The sequence below is a fragment of the Dermacentor variabilis genome, chromosome 10 (assembly GCF_050947875.1).
Source record: "Dermacentor variabilis isolate Ectoservices chromosome 10, ASM5094787v1, whole genome shotgun sequence".
In the NCBI taxonomy this organism is placed as follows: Eukaryota; Metazoa; Arthropoda; class Arachnida; order Ixodida; family Ixodidae; genus Dermacentor; species Dermacentor variabilis.
In genome coordinates this window covers 47,914,637-47,935,187 of record NC_134577.1, presented here as the reverse complement: position 1 = coordinate 47,935,187, position 20,551 = coordinate 47,914,637, and the positions used below count along the sequence as shown (strand labels likewise).

Sequence of the window (20,551 nt, the reverse complement as noted above, 5' to 3'; positions counted from 1 at the left end):
TGCGACATTCCTTCTTGTGCTTCCCAAATGCATTCAAATGAGAAACACAATGCAATACAGCAGGCACAAGATGAAGAACAGGAAAGGAAGAAAATGAACACTCTGTCTGTTTTTCAATTTTTCCTTTCATGCACATTGTGTCACACAGCCCATCTGAATGATAGTCAGGGCATGGTGATGAAAGCACCTTACTATCCATTTGCACCAAGTGCTGCACACGAACAGACAGCCAAAGAAACCGAAGCTAACTTGCTAAATGGTCAAACGCGAAATGATGCCTTCGTAGTAACTCACTGTAGATGTCCACAGGCCGGCCGTAGTAGTCAACAGAAATGCAGTAGTTGGCATCGATGAGGATGATCTTCTGATCCTTGTCACACACGGAGAAATCAGAGATGTTCTCCTTGCAGTATACATTGGGCCGCGGAATCTGGGTGACACCTCCGCGGATTCGCGTCTCGAAAGGTATGTCGCCCGTCTGGTCAAACCGGAACTTTCCTGCCACCGGGCACTTGATGGAGACAGGCTCTCTCGCTGCAAACAGAAGCACCTCGAACATTCAAAAGGTTGCGAGAACTGAATGATTCATTGATTCGTTCATGAAGTGTAACTCCGAAAGCACCAATGGAGGGCTATGGAAGGCACCGAAGTAAAGACCTCCAGACCAATTTTGGTCAACTGGAGGATCTTAGCGTGCACTTAAATCTACCTACATGAGCACTTTTGCATTTCACCCCCATCAAAATGTGGCTGCTGAGGCCCGAAACAGAATCCATCATTAGCAGAAGAATGCCATAGTTACTACAGCAGGTTGTAATGACAGAGGTAGAACAGAATGATGCAGATCAAAAAATCATTCTATGGTCGTCCTAAAGGTTGCTGGAATTTACTCAAATCTAGATAAAGAAATTGGGCTAGCCAAGGGAACAAGGTGTATGCCAAGAATGTCACACTACTTCTCCAAAACGTAGCTCACACTGACCTCGTGAAAGCATGAAAATACATAAACTTTCTTGCAATACCATTATATTAGCAAACGCTATTACCACTCTGATCATCGAGTGCAGTGGCATAGCAACGGGGGGGGGGGGTGGGGGGGGTTGCTTTGGGCCCCGGGTGCAAGGGGCCAGTGGGGGGGGGGGAGGGGGGTGACAGAAGACCTATGCACCCCGGCTGCCAGATGACCTAGCTACGCCACTGATTGAGTGCCAGATTTTTGAAAAACTTCATATATTACTACAGCTGCTTAGTAATAAGTAAGAATTCACTATTATATCCTGAAAATTTGAAACAGTTGTTCTTGAAGGCACACTAAATGTGGCAAGAAAAGCAAAGGCATTTTTAGCCTTCTACTTTGCAACACCAGGAACTGACTCAATCCTTGCATCTGTCACACTGATTATTCACGATCACACGTATTACCAAACTCTCTACAACTGCTTCATATGATTGGCTTTCTGATATCTTACAGTCGTACAGTTTCTTTAACACAATTTTTTCCTCCATAGCTCTAGATATATTTATTATCTTTGCTTGCTGTCTTACGCTGCACAAGCTTCACCTATTCACTCAATGTTAGATTGTCATGCTACATACAGCACAGAAAGTGTTCATGCAGCCCAGATAATGGCACCGTGGTGTAAATACTAGGGGCGTGTGAACATTAAAAAGTTTCAAATAACGAATCAAATAAGCCATATTAGATTTGGTAACTGAATCAAATAATCCCTATATATAAATACAAAGACATTTCGAATAGTTTTCGAATATTTCAAATCGCCAAACATGTGCGGTAAAGCATAATATTGCAGCAAGAATATGCAGTAAATTCATCCTTGTGGCCAATGTAGATATGAAACACAGAAAGTTTTGTAGCAGAGCACGCGAGGTTGCTCAGGAAGCCAGACTTTTCCGGAAAAAGCCCTAAAAAAAAGCATTCATCAATGAGTCCGAACTATGCAAATAAACTCCACAGTTTATCATAATGCTCCATTTATGCTTTTAATAAACAACGCTCCATAATGTGAAATGTGATGACCGAAAATTCAATGTGATGACTCTCACACATCTTTATACTTGCTCTGGCTGTGAATGCTCTGGCCCGAAAATTTCTGGCAACATACGGCACGTATCACAAGGAATAAGCAATTTGGCATCCAGCTGATTAAAGCTTGGAGCTAGAAGAGCAGTTTATTATTAGGAAGTTACTCTATTAGTTGAGCAGTTCATCATGTGAGGGCATGTTAACAACTCAAAGCACATGGACATTGGTTAATGAAATCTGCAGAAATACTGCAGAAGCCCCCAGCACAGAGCAAGAGGTTCATGGAAAGGAAAGGTTTACATCCACCTGAAAGCAGCCCGAAGCTACAATCTATCCTGAGAATTTCCGCATGACTAAATCTAGAGTTGCTGTTCTAGAATCTAGAACACCTGTGTATACTAGAATTACTAGGGGTATGCGAATAATCAAAACTTTCGAATAGTGAATCGAATAGTGTCCTATTCGATTCGATCTTCGAACTGAATAGTCACGGTTCGTAAATGTGAATATTTTTCAAATTGTTTTCTAATATTTCTAAGCATCAACTGCCCCCAAATAAACATAAAACTGGAGTAAATGTACAGTAAATGGTCACCTATGCAGGCATAGTACAGACATAATGCAATGAGAATTTGTGTAATGGAGCAGGCTACGTCACTTCTGTAGCCATACTTTACAGGCTTTAGAGTGATCGTTTGCACTCTCCAAAGAGCCCTGTGAAGAAACTACTTGTTTGCTCCTTATGCTCAGTTTGTTCTTTTAATAAACAATGCATCATACTGCACTATGTAATTAAGAAAACTGAAATGGGAATATTGTTTTATATTAATTTTAATAACGGTTACTCATTATTCAAAAACTATTAGAAAAGTATTTTATATCTGATTTGCTTCTGGCACTATTCGATTCGTATTTGATCCAATCTCAGAAATTACCATTTGCACACCACTAACAGTTACTTAGTAACTTTCCAATTAGAATCTCACTAAGTTAATTAATTGCAAAGAAAGAGCTAACCAGTGATATTTCTTGTTTTCAGTGGAGATTTTGCATGCAAATGCATACATGAAGTGCAACTGAGGTGCCTAGTACCTGCTCAAGAGCTACGAAATCAACTTGAAATTATATGCACACTTTCTGTCACATCCATCCAGCATAAAACCTGGGAATGCACGAAAAGAATGTGTGATTGCGATTTCATGGTCAGAAGGAAAAAAGAAAATGGTGGCTCACAGATTAGGATATCATAGCGCCATTGCTGTTTGTCAGGGAACATGGTCCAAGAGCAGACAGTTGAGAACTCATCTGTGATCATTTCCTTGCCTGTTGTAGTAAACAATGAAGCAAAGTGTTAAGTACTTTGTAAAGTAAGGTGAAGGACAGATGCAAAAAGTATGAGGCGCAGTAAAAGAAAGAAAAAAGAAAGCAAGAACTAAACACAATGTACAATTTCTTGCAACTAAAAAACAACGAAGACCGGAATAGAGGTACTGCGTCACATTTCAATGTCTTACCCCTTGCATTAATTGCACGTACCAACGGTTATATGTGTGAATGCTACGCAAGAAAAAGTATCATAGCTGGCACTCAAGACTGCATTGCTGTGTTCAGTTCATCACCTGTGCAGAATACCACCCTTTCAAGAGCTGATTTATAGAACCGAAATAAATGAAATCACTTCGTGCCAGGTACATTGAAGAAGGCTGATGTAAAGTGCATGCTAAACACCAGCCCTTTATTTCTTTTTAGTGGTCAAATGTAGGAGCTTTCATGCAGTTGCAACATCCTCCTATGTATATACAGTATAACCTCGTTGATATGCTCCCGTTAAGTACGTTTTCCCGGTGCCAACTTTCATAATCGAAAACAAAAAAAATGACCCAATAGAGTCACGCTCATTTTTTACCAGCAAAATTTTTCGGCACCAACATTCAATATGTCGGCAAACTATGATCATATGATACGTTTTCCGGCCGCTAAAGCCCGTGTTAACAAGAAAATGTGCGAGGCGAGAGTGATCGAGAACAGTATATAGCTGCCCACCACAGCAGCTTCACCGCAATACTCGCTGGCCTGTCTCATGTGAAAACGCTGGCACGCACTCAGTTTCTCATTTCAGTACCAGCAAATCTTCTCAGGGTTCATTGTACCTGGCATTCACAGCTACCACAGGCAATCCTATCACAATAAGCATGTTCGCCTATCTGTTTCACAGCACGTGGTGCCGTCGGAAGTGCAGCACATGCTTTAAATAGGTGATAACCGAAATAAGCTGCCGTTCCCTGCTGCAGACTGCGATCCTATACGTTTTTCGGCTACTAGATCCCATGTGAATAAGAAAAATCGTGAGGCGTGAGCGATTGGGAACGGTATATAGCCGCCCGTCTCACGTGAAAATGATGCCGCGCACAGTTTCTTATTCCAGCACTAGCAAATTTCCGCTCGGGTCGTTGTACAGCGCATTCACAGATCGTCGCCAAACTTATTGCGATAGGCATCTTCACCTATCTGTTTTACAGCGCGTAGTGCGTAGTGCCCTTGGTAGTGTACTGCAAGCTTCTAGTAGGCGATAGTCCAAACGAGTCGCCGTTCCCTGCTGCAGGCGGCGCGATGTGGGCACGACATGTCGCTTCGGCGGTATCCGGTGTCGCCAACAAGCTAGATGTCATTTTGCTATCCCATCACCTCCTTAAAACACCACACAATAGGCAAACAACAAAATGGGTCTCGAGCCACCGGAGCACCACCAGCTCAATACACGTCGGCGGCTCTTGCTGCGCTGATTGCTGCGATGCTTCGGATTACGTAGATGTCAACAATATTTGAATCAAATTTTATTTTCTTTGGATCGTACATTTTTCTTGCTTTGAAAACGTATGAACGAGGTTCTATTGTATTGTCGTGTAATCAAACAACAGCCCACCTTTATTCATACTATGCTAGGTTCCATGTTGGGTGATCAAGCAACAATATGCTGCTGTTTCAACCTCAAAATCACATTTTCTAACAGTGCTCCTGCTCAGCACACATATTACAAATGGGCTGCCACTTGATAGCATTATTACACAATATTTCTTATCGGGCAGCAGATAATGATGCTTAATCATGATGGTGGTGATCATTAATGGCATTCCCTTTGAACTATAGTGGCGCAAATAGCGACAATCTATCATCAAGGCTCTGATCTGTCTAAGGCTCAAACATGTCTATTCAAGGCTCTAAGCCCCATCAAAACTAGGCCAGCACATGCAGCTCCTTCTGTTGGAGGGGCGAAAAGTACTTGAAGTCTGTTAGCCTATGTCAGGATTGTGATTTTACGTAGGAAAATTATGGTTACTTTATTACTTTGCCTCATAACCCAATAGAAGCACCTCATAAAGTAACTCAAGCGCAGTTTAAATAGAAAAAATAATGTTATGGAACGAGCTTACGAGGCAAGATCATGTTTCAATGACATACTAAGCTATCCCCTGTGCAGCAGTAATGCGGCTCCTACCACTTAAAGTACTAGGCATGCACACAGAAAGGTAAAGGATGACAGATTTCTGAATATTCCCAGTTCGAGTCTGAACAAAAGAAGGCATTTGTAGCAGGGCGCCGTGACTGAGTAGGAATCCCTGACCTATGAACCTCCGTCTGCCCATTAAATAATACTATGTGCAATGTCCAGAATACAAAGACCAGAGTACCCTACCTTTCCTGTAACGGATGACACTGTGGTGCCGTGGCACAAAGTTGAAGCAAACAAAGTCCCTCTGGCTGAAAAATAATCAAAAGGATCGCTGCATCAACATGTGTTCAACACAAACGAAGTAAGCTCCAATCAAGCTTGACTCCTTGAAGGCCACATAGTCACACGAACACTCACGCATAGTATAAACAAGTCATCATAATCACAAATGCAAGAAAGAAGGTTCCAAGTATAATCACTATTAAATAGAGCCATGCATATATTGAATATAATGGACTTCAAATCGAATATCAAATTGAATCAAGAAATGAAAAGCCAAATATCAAATCCAATATCACAAATTGTAACACGAAGTTTAATGCTTAAAAATTTTATGCAAGAAAACACAGTGCTACACATACTCTAGAGTTTACTACCAGTCAAGCTATCAGTAATTTAGGTACTTAGGAATCAAGACATACAGTATTGCCTACTCTCATTAAAGTTGACAACAAATTACTACTTTTTATTATGCCAGCACTGATCACAGCTCAGTTCTCTATGAAGCTCTTGAAAATATTTTACCAGTAGAACATCTGTTCAAATAACCAGTTGCTTTTCCCCCCTCTGAAGCTGAAAAAGCAGTGAAGTTATGTAGCATATACTGAATATCTTATGAGATATTCAATTTAATAATGGACCTGTGTTTTATGGCAATCTTTTGTTTCATTGACCGTCTTCCTTTCCAGTACCCCTCCGAAATAGAGAAGGGTTTTCCTAGATATATGGGCAGTTAGGTTTTGCGGCTTATCGTCAGCCCAGGAATGTCAATTTGTGCGACAGACGAAAGCGCAGGTCATGCATAACGTGGTTCGATCACCACTTTGCGCGTAGTCATCGCTGGTGCTGTGGGGGTTGACTGCGGTCATGCTGACGGCAAAGTGCACAGGCTTTTTTATTCTCACATTCAGCGTCATTTACTACCTGCCAAGGGTTCTGAAAGTGCCAGGGCCATGGCAAATTCCCGCGAGGCACCGCCCCCCGAGAGTAGACACAACACAGTGCTGCATGTCTAATTAAGCATCCTCAACAAGTCCAACTTTGCATTCTCTCGGAGAACACCCTCAAGAATAGGTTACAAATGAATGTACCTACATGCACAAGTGTCAGGCAAGCCAGTGAGAACTTCAGCTTAAACAGGCAAAACACCACAACCTACGTGCATGTGACATGCAGAGGCTGTGGATTTGGCTCCCTACGATGACCACATTGTATTTTCCTCATACTTTCTCGACCCTTCCCTTCATACCCGAATATGAATTAAGATATAAAATGTAGGGGTCTTTCAAATGTTAAATTTCCTAATCTAATTTAGTTACTTGTTTACTTATTCAATTACCTTCAAGGCCCTTAGGACATTAGAGAGGGGAGTGGGTACAATGTTAATGAATACAATAGAACAGCAGCAACAGCAAAAAATAAATACAATACAGTATTTGAGTACGAATATTGGAGAATTACCACACCAGGAAGACTTTTTTTTTTTCACAACTGAAGAAAAGACTTATCATTTTGCACATGCATGTAGTGCCATTACCAACAGCCAAATTTGGAGCTTGAAAATAGAAATAACCAGTTTCAGTTACCTGGTTCACCATCGCCATTACAATATACAAGAAAAAAAGGAAACAGTGCTTCACCAAATGTATTTGAACACTGTGCTCGTTAAAGGAGACTAGTGTAACAGTACTACAGAACCACACATTATTTTTATGGGTTGCTAACATGGTCGAACAATAAACTGATTTGCCCAAATCGAAACAACAGACCCTGTAAGCTGCCTAAAGCGAGGCATTCTTATTGAATAACTGGAAATTATCGCAGAGTAGTTATCTGCCCTGTGTGTTCCCTCAGGAAGCGGTACCTGTGCAAAGCAAATGTGACTGACCTGTGGCAGAATCCTTCGGCACAGCCCCACTTACACCGGTCTTTCTTCCCCAAGACTAGCGAGTGTTGTTACCCCTTGCTGACAAAAACTAATATTTCACAAATTCGAACAGTGAATTCTCGAATCGAATATGAATTGAACAGCTAAGTGTATTTGATTCACATTTGAAATTACAACTATTCACACAACCCGAATAAAATGACTCCCCTTGCACTCAATGAACTTCGATCAAATCACGGCTTCCGTGGCTAGTGAGTGGCCTCTGTCGTATCCGAATTCATCGTACAAGCCCCTTCTTACCACCTTTAGACTCACCATCTTAAGGCGCTTACAGATAGAAACGCATGCATTACTAAACGACAACAAACATTGGGACTGCATTTGTGCAGACTCACCAGCCATGAATGCCATGACGAGCCATGAGGTATCTGTTCTCCCGTGCTTCAACGCACACATAGATCTGCTCCTTGATTCGACCAGTGTCCGGCTTCCAGGTTTCGACTATGTGCGTTTTGTTAATGATGACCTGTGCATCAAAGTTGGCTGTGTTGAGCCACATGCCGGTGAAGTTGTCGGGCAGTGTGCAGCTTGGCTGCACGATCTCGGTTTTCACTGGAGAAAGTGGGACAAGTCACATGTCAGTGCAAAAAAACGCACAAGCTTTGCATGCAGGTTTGCCAGCTTTTGCACTCTGGCTCATTTACATAGAAGTACAATGCCTACTCCAGCCAAGGTAAACAAGCATGTATATAAGGGTACTTTCTGAGACCTAGATGGTACTTTTTCCAGGCATAACACGAGGTTAATTGTGCAGCAATGGTTTCCTCCAACTGTGGTCTTTTTGTTGCCGCTTTTGCTATTTCGCATGCGACAAATGGTACGAACGTTCATAATTTTTGGTAACTTCTGTCCCATGCGTTTACATTTACCAATGTGCTTTGAGAGAACTCTGATTTGTGAAAGAGCAATAGCCTTCTTTCAGACAGTGCTTTGCTAGAGAAGCAGAAGTAGCTTCAAGTTGTCCCCCCGCATATGTGTTGCAGGAATCTCTTGACAATGTCCTCCTCAGCAGTGTAGTACCGGAACACTCGAACCTCGTTATAACAAAGTTGAACAGGAAGCTGTAATTACTTCACTAATCCGTTACATTGTTACACGGTTAAACCCCGATACACGAACTTCAATATAACGAAATTCTCGATATAACAAAGTATTTAACTTTTCACAACCTCTTGTCATAGAACACCATGTATTTAGAACCTCAATATAACGTAGAGTGTTCGTATGCAATTTCAATATAACGAAATTTCGCTTCCAAATGCACTCCATGGACAGTGCCGAGCACATCATCTTGACACAGTCCCAGGAGTGCTGTTACCTACAGCTGCCGATGCATCCGGTGCTCTCTCATGCGCAGTCTTGGGAAAGTGACTGTACCCCCAAAAATAACAGCTCAAGAATACCACTCCAGTAATTGTTCAACGGTTTAGAAAGGTCTAACCTTTATTTACCAAAAAAAAAAAAGAAGTAAGAGTTGAGAACTTAATGTCAGTGCTTCTTTAACACCACAGTTAAGATGTGGCAGTAGAATATGAAATAAAGTTTGTGGTGCTTCAATCACCAGTGCCTGCTCTGCAAGCACTACTTAGGAATAACCACTGGCCTTACCTTGTTCCATGCGGTAGCGCTCAGGCGACTCCTGAGGTGTTTTGAGAGATGAACACTCAGGTTCAATAGAGACACCGAGGTAGATGTCATCATCTCTGTTTGCGAGCTGCGAGAGATCCGAGACAACATATTGGAGTCAAACTAGTGTCAGATTAGAAGCATGCGCATATTATATGCAACCATCACCTGTAACTATTAATTTTGAGATGACTTTAGCAAGGCATATTTTATGGCATTATGACCATACATAGCAGAAATCATTCACTAACATTCGTTGAGTGATAGATGATGTTCTTTGTTCCAAAGCTAGACCTTAGCTTTAAGGAAGGCTACAGCAAAATAAACCCAATTAATTTTTGACTACATAGGGATCTTAAATATGTCCATTGGTATTTCACACTAATGCATACTTTGCTTTCTACTCTGAGACTTCATGCTTGGCAGCAGAAAACTGCGCCCCAAAAAGCACTTCTCTATAGTTAGTTTCTCTGAACGCTTTTCTGACCTGTTGTACGGTTCTAAAAGCATCGAGTCAATGCTTCTAAAGGATGTTATTTGGTGTCACAGGTTAGGGCTTAGCAGATAAAGTAGGGGACCCAAACTCCATTTCCAAGATTATATGCACAATCCCAAGATTTCAAAGCTTTCACAAAAACACATCATTTCGCCATCCAATTACATGATAGTACATTGAATAGCTGTTCCAGTTAACACATTTCTGTACAGCACCTTTTCACGGTGTCAAGAAGTGTTCATTGTAGTATCAGCGTATTTCACGGCACAACTTATGTACATATGTCTCGGAAATGACGCTAGGCAGAGCATTTCAAACAAATGGCCATGCTCATGAAAACATCATGTCAATTAAAAATTGAGCTCCATTAGTAACCACCACCGAGATCTTATGTTCACAACCACTAATCCCGAGTGATGCTCTGCTGAAAACATCAACTAATCTTTGCTACACTGTGTTTACTAGTCATGAAGCATTGGCAACATCATGGTATTATATGACTTGTAAAGAGGAAATGCTTCTGTAAATTCGCTTGCCTTCTATGGCTTGTATGATAGACACAATATACAGAGGAGTAATAAAGTTTAGAGAACTTACAAAGCAGCGATACTTTGCGTCAATACGACTCTCACGAGTGTTCATGACAGCGAAGTAGTGGTTCTTCCCAACGTACCAGTCCCCGAGGCACTTGTACTGAACCTCTGAAAAGTAGTTGCACATGCCCAGTTACTTTGCTGCCAGACCAAACAATGTTAAAAAGCGCAAGCTCAAGAGCTCTTGGGAGAGAAGTGACACCAGTTTAACACTGACAAGACAAACTCCACATTCTTGTCTGAAGGTCAGACATATTCATCTTTACAGTGACAGCCCATCGCATCATCAGGAGCAAAAGCAGAGTGACGCAACCAAGTAGCTGAGGTGTTTAGTCATTCTCACTGTCAAAACTATTACTGAAATTGGGCTGAAGAGGTAAGCTTCCAGCACATAAATACAAAGGAACAGGACAACAATGCCGCAGTTACCATATAATAGAAAAAGAAAGGGCTCCATCTATTAATTCATATGCCAAGGTATGTCAAAACTTTTGAGGCCTTTCCAACAGTGGGCTGGCATGAAATCTAAAATACCCACCTATACCTGCCAACCTGTGAAGTTTAATGTTTGTAGCAATCCCGCAGTCACAACAACACGTGGTGGGGGGGGGGAGGGGGGAGGCAGGGGTAGCAGGTGAATGGCACTCGTTTTTCTTTAAATGTGACATACATGTACAGTCGCCGACTGATTTTTCAGACTCCAAAAATTCGGACATGCTCGATTATTCGGTCTGCTTCGCGGCACTGCCATTCTCCCCATAGACCATAATGTATAACAACTGCCAAAAGTTCGGACACCTTGCAACCTCTCGTCTGATTTTTCGGACACTCTTTGAGCTAACTCGATTGAGAGCATCATGCACCGACGCTGACCGGTGCATGGTTCGACTCGCTGAACGCCATTTTTGTTTTTAACGGAGCCTCCTTGCTGCCCCACGAAGTGGCGCTACTGCAAATCCCCGCCCATCATCACCAGTTCTGCCTGGTTCATAGCTACAGCAGTTCCGGTCTCAGCTTAGTAAGCCATGTCAAGACAATTCAGCAGCTGATTTGTTTCTTTCTTCAGGGGCAACGCTGTGACTAGGCCACGTTTTTCGTTTGTGCGACTGGTGTCGGCGTGACGGCGTGGTGATGTTTGCGTTGTGTGTTGTGTTGAGGTTGCGGTGATGCAACGCGGCATACGGAAACATCGCGTTGAGTCTCTAATGGCGCCAACAGTGCCTGCGCAGACTGCTCTGGGGAATGCCGGCAGGCGGGTGCCGGGAGGCCTAGGATTTGTCGCCTTCCTATGTGCTCCCTACTGACGCCGAAAATGTTCCGCCGAGACCTGCACAGTGGTTGCATCGCGGTTCCGGACACCGTCTCATTTGACAGTTTCACAGGTGCTGATACTGCTGTACTGACATGCGCAGAACTCGACGACGGCGAGATCATTCGTCAGGCTTCTGCTGTGCCGCCGGACCATGACTCCGAGTCGGAAGATAATGCACCATGTGCTACGCTGCCGTCGCATGAGGAGCGTCCACAAGCAGTGACTGTGCTTTCAACTGCCTATAGTGACCGTATGACCCTCTCCGAGATTCAGGCTTATCTGATTGCGTGTAAATGGAACAGCGTGAAATGGTGCACTCACAATTTTTTCAAGCGTACTGCCGAGCCCGAATAAGTGCGTGGAAATAAAGGATTTCTTTTCTTTTTTTCTTAATCTGCTTTTTCGGACATCTGTTTATTCGGACCTTTCCGCAGTCCCCGTGAGGTCCGAATAGATGGTCGGCGACTGTATATGTATCCCACAGATATTTTATGGGATACATACCCACTTTACTAACAATGATTTATCTTTACACACAGCCCACAAGCAGTAGCGAACATGGAACAGCAAGGACTGACAAGCAACATTGCTTTTATTTTCTAATCGTCAACTGTGCATGATCAAACATCAAATTGAAGCAAAAATACAATAAATTTCATCCCTGATGCCATAGTAGGCGAAAGATGCTGTGGAGTTGGCTACGTCACTTCAGTAGCCAGACGTTACTGTTTAAACAGCAATCATCTGCACTCTTCGAGAAGTCCTGTGTATGTGAACAAACTGCTTCATGATTAAATTTGGGTATAAGTAGGTCTGAGTGTACTTCTTTCTGTATAATTAAAATGTTTTGATCCTTGTTCTCTCTGTATTTTTTTGGCAATCTGGTCAAAACAACGAAATATTCTTGGCACTTGAATGTTGCTACAAGTGACTTTAACAGTATACGTGGGTGCAACATGCTGGCACAACGCAGCATACAAAGCAACTGCTGCGACGCAGCAGAGGCAGCGCTTTGGCAGCTACCACAATGCCGGCTTGATTGGGAGCGCCGCCAGCCTCGCAACTGGATGGTGCCCAAGTAGAGACCGAAAGAATACTGCCGGCATGTGTCAGCGCCCAATGGAAGGACTAGATAGCCTGACGGTCACTTCTCGTTCCACTCGGGCCAGTGCATGCACGCAGCTGCTCAGCAGGAGTGCTAGTATGCAAGAGCAAACACTCATGGGAGCAGAAGAAGACAGAATGCTGCCCTGGCTCAGTTGCCAAGCTGATTGAGCCAAGTGTGAAGGTGCTTCTACTTGGCATGACCATTTCTGCAGTGAAACACCCTATGCATTTGTCCCACCTCTGAAAGTCTTCAAACACTCCTTGCGCAGATCATGCATGCACCGTCGACAGCGTGACGGCGGTGTGAGCGCGTCATGCCCTGTACAACTGAGCGCCTGTACAACTGAGCGCCTGTACAACTGTTATTGCAACAAGGGTCAAGTAAAGCAAGGCCTACCTCCCTCCTCGGTCTCCAGCATGCCCTCGCACTGCTTGTAGTTGATGGTGAACTGCTGGTTGACGACGAAGAACTGGGTGCCCGGCATCTGACAGGCTGTTATGTTGGCATCTGGATGCTTACACTCGCCCGTGAACTTGTACGTGTTTTGGTATGCAAACTTCCACACGCCTTCCAGGCTTGAACGGCAGTTCTTTGCCGTTGGGTTGGTTGCTGGACATTCCAAGGGTGTATAGGAGGACAGTGGAATGAATGACAGAATGAGCAGAAGATTACGTTTGTGGCTTCAATCATATAAAAGAAGTGGAGTTTGGCAATAGACATTACACGTGGCTGGTAACTAAAACCCAAACCGTGACTAAGTCAACGGAACAAGATGGAAAGTCTTGAGACCCAAATATAATGTGAGAAAGAAAATATGTGTGTTAAAATTTTGAAAAAGAAAGACAAACCATTATTTATTAGTTTTTGCAGAATAGGTGTTAGTACAATACGTAAGGGTAACAGAAAGCCCAGCAAGGAATATGAAATGATGTAGAAAAAGATTGGATAAATTGACAATGTCACAGTGTTCATAGCTATAGGCAGGGCATGGTCTGCACTTTTGTGAGAGGTGTGTAAGCTACCCCAATTTTCGCCCAGATGTGGATTTTGTTTTACTGACAATAATAACAATGATGATCGTCGACGAGTCAATGAAAGAGGTGTCACTAGGCCACGAAACAGGTAATCAAACAAATCCTGAACAACTGGGGAAAGGGCATTTTCATCGATAGGGGGGCATAATATAAAATTTCATGGCAGGCATAAAAAAATGCCACACTTTTAAATGTGGTGCATCTTTGTGAGGTCATGCAGTGCTCACAGAAAAGGGTGATCCTCTCCTGCTTGACATCAAGGGAGCGGCACACAGTCTTGACGTCAGGCGTTTCACCATCATTCAGGTTGACACATCCAGCTATATGGAGAGAGAAAGTGGCTTTAACCAAGTTGATAAACACAAGCACAGTGACAAACAACTGCACATCCTGCATAAACTTTAACATCTGAAAGCGAAGAAAGCATTGGCGCTATCTTAACCTGACCGAAGCCTTTTGTGTACTCAGTGCAAGAGGAATCACCATTTCATTCTATGAACTGCCCCTTGCAGCAGTGCCTGCATAGCAGTTGCAAGAACACTAGCATTAGAATTTGCTGCATCCTTTTAAACAGTTGCTGAATGTCTGCCTGTCTAGACTTAATGCCCACCTACGAAAACTGCAAGGCAAACCTACTTTCGATACCCTTGCCTCATTTATTAGGCAATTATGGTTCAGTATCATCATGCCTTTTGCACCTTTAGTTTTGCACCAGTAATATTAGTGGCAATTAATTACACACCAACTAGTACAGCAAAAAGTGTGAGATACAAAACCTTGCTCAAAGCTCGGCAACCTCCTGATATGACAACGTTGACACTTAGCATGAAAGGGTTTAGCAATGTTGTGTCCGGTGTTATGACAACTATTTTATTTATTCATTTATTTTCGCATACTGCTGCCCCTGGTGGAGCTATAGCAAGAGTGGATAATACAATACACTACAAAACAAAATACAACAAGCAACAAAGAAATATAGCAACAAGAGTTAAGTGCAATGCTGAGGAAGCAAAGACAAAAATTTCTTTAATGGGAGAGAATGGTTGGTGCCTGGCAGTGAAATCCAACTTTCAATTGTTTGAGGGAAAAAGCTATATTTGAAAGTATAAGTGCGAGCATAAAAGGCTGTAATGTTAAGTGCATGATGTCTCCTATTAGTAGAGCATTTAGTAAAGGTGATATATATGTTACTGGAGAGGCGACAGGACGAATGAATAATGCTGTGAAAATTTTTTGAAGAATCGAGTTGCCGAACAAGAGACGTCAGATTAAGTGAGGGCATGACTGACGACGGTGAGAACTGGTGGTCATAATAATGGTAGATAAATCTGATGCCTTTCCATTGGACAGCCTCAACTCGGTCTATTTTATACTGCTTGTAGGGATTCCAAACAACACTACCATACTCAAGTATAGGGCGGGCAATAGTTTTTATATAGACATAAATAGTCAAAAGTTTTTAGAGCTTTAGTCGTAATGGAATCAAAGTGCTTTGACCAGGGCAGGCTAGCGGTGAAAGTGAGACCAAGATATTTATATTCGTAAATGTGTTGAATGGAATTATTATTCCACTTGTAGCTGAAGAACAGGCAAGTTTTATTAGAGAAGGACATGAAGACAGTCTTACGGAAGTTAATATTCATTTGCCATGTTTCATACCACTTGGAAAGTCTGACAAATGATCCATTAAGGCGAACATGATCAGGGGGAAATGAAATTATGTCACATAACACACAGTCATCAGCACACATTCAGATTTTAGATAATATCTCATGCGGTAAATCATAATATATCGTAAGAAGAGGACCAAGGATCGATCCTTGAGGGATGCCTGATGACACATCCGCCATCGAGAAATTGATTGAGTTAAAACTTACAGATTGAGAGCGCTGAGACAAAAACCTCTCTATCCGGTTCGCTAAATGAGGGTTGTTAAGAATGGTATTTAATTTAGACAGTAGTTTTGAATGAAGTACGGTATCGAAAGCTTTGGAAAACTCTGTGAATATAGCGTCAATTTGAAATCCCTTATCCAGGTTAGAAGCCATGTCATACAAGAACTCATGGGGGAAAAAAATTTGAGAGCATGAAAATGCCCATGCCAGCAAGCTGTGACATGCAGAAGCCAAGAACTGCTAGAAGTCTAAGTAAGATAACTCACTTTCTATCTTTTCCAGAACATTCAGGGTCCGTACAAACATGCGAACACAGTAGAAGCAGGCACTAGAAAGAACAGAATGGTTCATATAAAAAATTTAGCACAGCTTACAGAAGAAAACTAACAAAAGGGCATATTCTAACCTGCTACCTTGAGGGCGCTTGCCTCTTCATTCCCACTTGTGTAGTCTTTTGCACTATTAAGGCAATCATGCGTATTTACAACCTCACCTTAATTTCAGTCCTTACAAGAAAAGGACACGTTGACATGGGTGCAGGTTGACCCATACCCGAACAATGTAAAGCGTGGGGGTATGTATGCATATTGCTCGAATGGCAAAACCTCCTTCATTATTTTTTCGGAGCATTGAAAGATAGTGAATAGCATTCTGGACAAAGCTTGCAGCTCATACTGAACGCGACAGTACATTCACAGTAAGGAGTACTGTCGAGACAAGTATTTTGCACATGCTAGGTGATGCCAGACTCTCTTGGACAGACATCCGAAAAGACATACAGCTTTTTACGGGCATGGGTAGAAACTCGGAAGTCCTATCATTTCCAGGTGGTAACCGCTTTCAACAATCTGTCAACTTTCGTTGTAGTACATGCCGTAAGACATGCACGTCCTACGGCATGTCTTACATGCTGTAAGAGCACGTCCTACATGCCATAGGACGTGCTCTTCAAGCTGCAGTAATCGTGTCTCAATAAGATCGATAGTTGGGCGAGTTGGTCGGGTAACATAATTCTGTTGCAGCACGAAAGGCTGAATATGTAGATGAAATAAGCTTGTCCTGTGTGTCTCGTCAACGTCTCCGTTCTTTCAGGCTGCAACAAAATTATGCAATCGTGTCTCATTTTTGGCAGCACATACTAAACGTAAAACTTAACGTTGAAAGTGTTGGGCAACACCATACCTGATAGCAGCAACTGCTACAAAGCTGCCAATAAAAAATGCACTAAATGAAACGTGACTGAATTGCAGGGAAGTTCACTGATAAACCTGCTGCAAAAAATGACATTTAACAAGTCCCTTTGCATTACATTTGGTGTTACCTGTATTCAAATATGATGGTAAAGATGTCGTTAGATTGTTTGACGAGGTGAAGGCAGTCGCCCCGGTTCGACATGCGGTTGTTGTCGATGGTCGTATAGGTGTCATCGCCGCGCTCCTTGGAGTACCACTCTCCCTGTAGGGTTTGAGGTATTGAGCACCTTTCACGAGGCCCCTGGTAGTAGCCGTGTGCTGAAATAAGGATATAGAACAATAATGGCTTGATCACTCAGAAACATGACCACAATAAACATTTGGGCAGAAACAATTGACAATGACTGTCAATGTAAGTGAATAGCCAAATGCTTCAAGAAAGTTATTTGCTTTGTTAAGAGAATGGTAGGTCAGATGAGCTATTTTTGTTGCAGTAGGAATATTTACGCAGCATTTGTTGTTTCATTTTGAAATTCCATAGAGAACAGAGCCATTAACCAGCACATCTCTAGCAGTGATATAGGTGGACGGCACATGTTCCTCTATGAACGCTCTTGTTCAACAATGAGCGTACCCTGCAATCTGAGCAGGTGCACCCTCTCTTTGTTCCAACCTTTGACGCCAACAAAAACTAACCACGAAAACAGGCGGAAAAGCCAAAGAAAGCTATTAGCTATAAAAAGCTGCATGTGTAAAGATGCCCCAAGAAACATATCACACTTTCTGAATAAATAGAATCGTAAGCGGATAAATTGCAAGGCTATAGGTTGGCTTCAGCAAGTTGTGTGTGGGCAGATGCAGGGCCATGTTTTGCAGAGGCCTGATTACAGGAAGCTTTACGCTGGGAGCTCACATAGATGCAGTGGAATGGAGATTTTCTGCATTCAAAGGAAACAGTTAAAATCTACCAAATGACTGAAGTCGACTTTTGTTTAAGGCCATTTTTTTTAAACAAAAATACCCAAAATATGAAAATAAAGGAAATTAAGGGGTACTATACAAAACTGTTTCAACATGGTAAGAAAACATTTGTGATCTCACATAATGGATGTCTTGCTCTTTCCTGCAGGCCCCCTCCCTTTTTGCCATTGTCAATGACATCATAGACAGCGTTAGAGCATAGACACCAGTCCCGGGGTATTGTTCATGGCAAATGGATTATCATGGAGCAGAAGCTCACGCACTCATGCAAACCCCTACAACCTTCTTGCAAACCCGGTCACCATTAACTTGTCTATCTTTGACACCTTAGCCAAATACCAACTTTAAAGGGTTACAATAATATCCCCACAGAAAGAAGGAAAAGTAAGAAAGGAGTAATAGGCAGCAGATTGCTATTGACACCATCCCAGGTGAAAGAAAACGTTGCACAGAAAGGGGATGGGCAAAGTAAACATTGTGCTGTTTATACGTCCGTCCTTATTAGGTCTTTCTGAAAAATTTCTTTACAAATAATATTCACTGAAAGACAGCGCAGTTATTCCAGTGTGTTTCTTGGGATGGAAGAAAAAGTGCTGTGGGACCCATTCGAGTGCAGAGGCTAAACCACGTATAAAAGAGGCAAGTACTGCATGCAGACATGATTCTAAACGTGTCAAACAAAACTGTAAAATGCTAGCTTGGAATCTCTGGCAGAATCTAAGCAGCAGTTCAGCGAAGAGAACCATTTGACATGGCATTCCCGAAGAACTTAGCATTCAGCGCATTTGTACGAAGGTGTGCAGCTTTGTTTCTAAGCACAAACAGCTGAGAAATGGTTGGACTGCACATTGGTGGCCAGTGACACTTTGTAACACAGAAGTTCACAACCCTATTTGCCCAGTCCACGCGTGAAAATGTGTCATCACAGCGATGCCAATGCGCAGCTTGTTGTACGAGATTGACAGAATGGCCTACTGCATGCAACTGTTTGATTGGATATCAATAGCGAAGGAACTAATTGCAACCTTTGGCACTGCAACTATCTGGACTGTGCATGATACAGTGCACTTAAAAACCACAATGTAGACTTAAGTGTGATATGCACAAGAGGTGCACAACCTCTTGTGCATATCACACTTCAATTAATATTAAAATATTAATTAGGGTCTTAACATGTCAGAAGCACAATCTGATTACGAGGCACGCGGTAGTGGCACAATCCGAATTAATTTCTGACCATTTGGGGTGCTTTAACGTGCACCCAACGCGCGGCACAGGAATTATTATTAGGATGCGGCTGCCGCGGCGGGGATCGAACCCACGACATCGTGCATAGCAGCGCAAGGCCCTAGCCATCGAGCTACCACGGTGATTTCTACCACGGCGGGTTCTACGTGTGTTTACAGGAATGAGTACAACCCGCCAACAGGTATGTAGTGGCTCGCAAATGTAGCTAGCTGCACAAACCACTAAGGTTCTACCAAGCACTGTGACCCGAGCTACCGGAAGGCATGGTAGTATGCAGGTCAACGCACTACTCGATGCACACACACGGAAACCTTGACATAGCATTCGTGGTTCGGGGCTGAGTCACACGTTGACGCAGAAAACGCAGCGGGCATGCTGCCAAAAACGCTTTGGCGCACCGAGAAATATGAAAACACTCCAAAGTGTCAAAGGGAGTAAAATGCCAGTCGCAAAGATGTCAAAACACGATGAACATGTGTCGCGCAAACTAAAGCGCATCATTAGGGAGCAAGCGACTGCGATAAGTAATTAAGCGGCAGTTTATAAACAGTACGCGTATTTCTTTGAACTATGAATAGCGCCGGCGACACCGGGAACGGCCTCATTTGCGCAGTGCATTATTCTAGGTTAGCAGGCAAGAATATGACTATGCCTGAAAGCAACTAAATAATTCCTCAGACATAAATACTCTGACATGAGCATAAAACAGAATAAACATACGGCACAAGTATAAAATTTCCCCGTGGCTCGTCGTAAAAGACAGCCATCACCCAGTTTTACGGTCTATTATACTCTAATACTTCACATTTTAAAGAGAGGGATTGACTGATGACGGCGAAGCAAACAGGAATAACGGCTCAGCAAAAGTGTCAACGGTTAAACGGTTGACTACTCCGGACAACGCCTATCTTTCAAGCGATCACCGCACGGACGTCTTTCCGTGGCCGAAGTGAAAGAACCCTAACGTTGCAATAAACTCTGAAATAGATAGGTTATGCGGTACTCACCAGTAGATAAGAGTGAAGATAAGAATAAAATTTTAAGAAAGTTTGTACAGTAGCCACCTCCCAAAGGAAGACATTCCGAGGGAGGCGCCATGTTTACTAGTCTACAGCGATGTTGTTGCCAACGTCTCACTTTCCGGTAGCTCGCTGAAAGCGGCAGTGCTGAACTTCGACGGCGTACCTGGCCATACCATTGCTTTGCTAGGAAAATCTGCGTTTGAGGCATAATTGCGTGGTTGTTTTGTTGGCGCCCATGCAATGCTTCCATCAAAGTTAGAGTAATCAAAATTCCGCGCGTGCAACATTTTCGCATGGCCTCTAAGATTCAAACGAACAAGC

The 20,551-nt window shown here is 42.8% G+C and overlaps 1 protein-coding gene across 1 annotated transcript in view; it reads right to left on the bottom strand.

The window, feature by feature from the left end:
- Positions 1–20,340, bottom strand: part of udt (protein undicht) — a 32,458-nt gene extending 12,118 nt beyond the window's left edge. Inside the window, exons 1-11 of the mRNA XM_075672631.1 lie at positions 20,216–20,340; positions 17,108–17,297; positions 16,053–16,114; positions 14,119–14,211; positions 13,254–13,466; positions 10,442–10,545; positions 9,331–9,436; positions 8,058–8,274; positions 5,739–5,803; positions 3,278–3,367; positions 295–534 (exon numbers count right to left, since the gene is read on the bottom strand). Coding sequence (XP_075528746.1) covers positions 295–534; positions 3,278–3,367; positions 5,739–5,803; positions 8,058–8,274; positions 9,331–9,436; positions 10,442–10,545; positions 13,254–13,466; positions 14,119–14,211; positions 16,053–16,114; positions 17,108–17,297; positions 20,216–20,306 — 1,471 coding nt within the window. The 5' untranslated portion in view covers positions 20,307–20,340. The remainder of the gene's footprint in view (positions 1–294; positions 535–3,277; positions 3,368–5,738; positions 5,804–8,057; positions 8,275–9,330; positions 9,437–10,441; positions 10,546–13,253; positions 13,467–14,118; positions 14,212–16,052; positions 16,115–17,107; positions 17,298–20,215) is intronic.
- Positions 20,341–20,551: the final 211 nt, after the last annotated feature.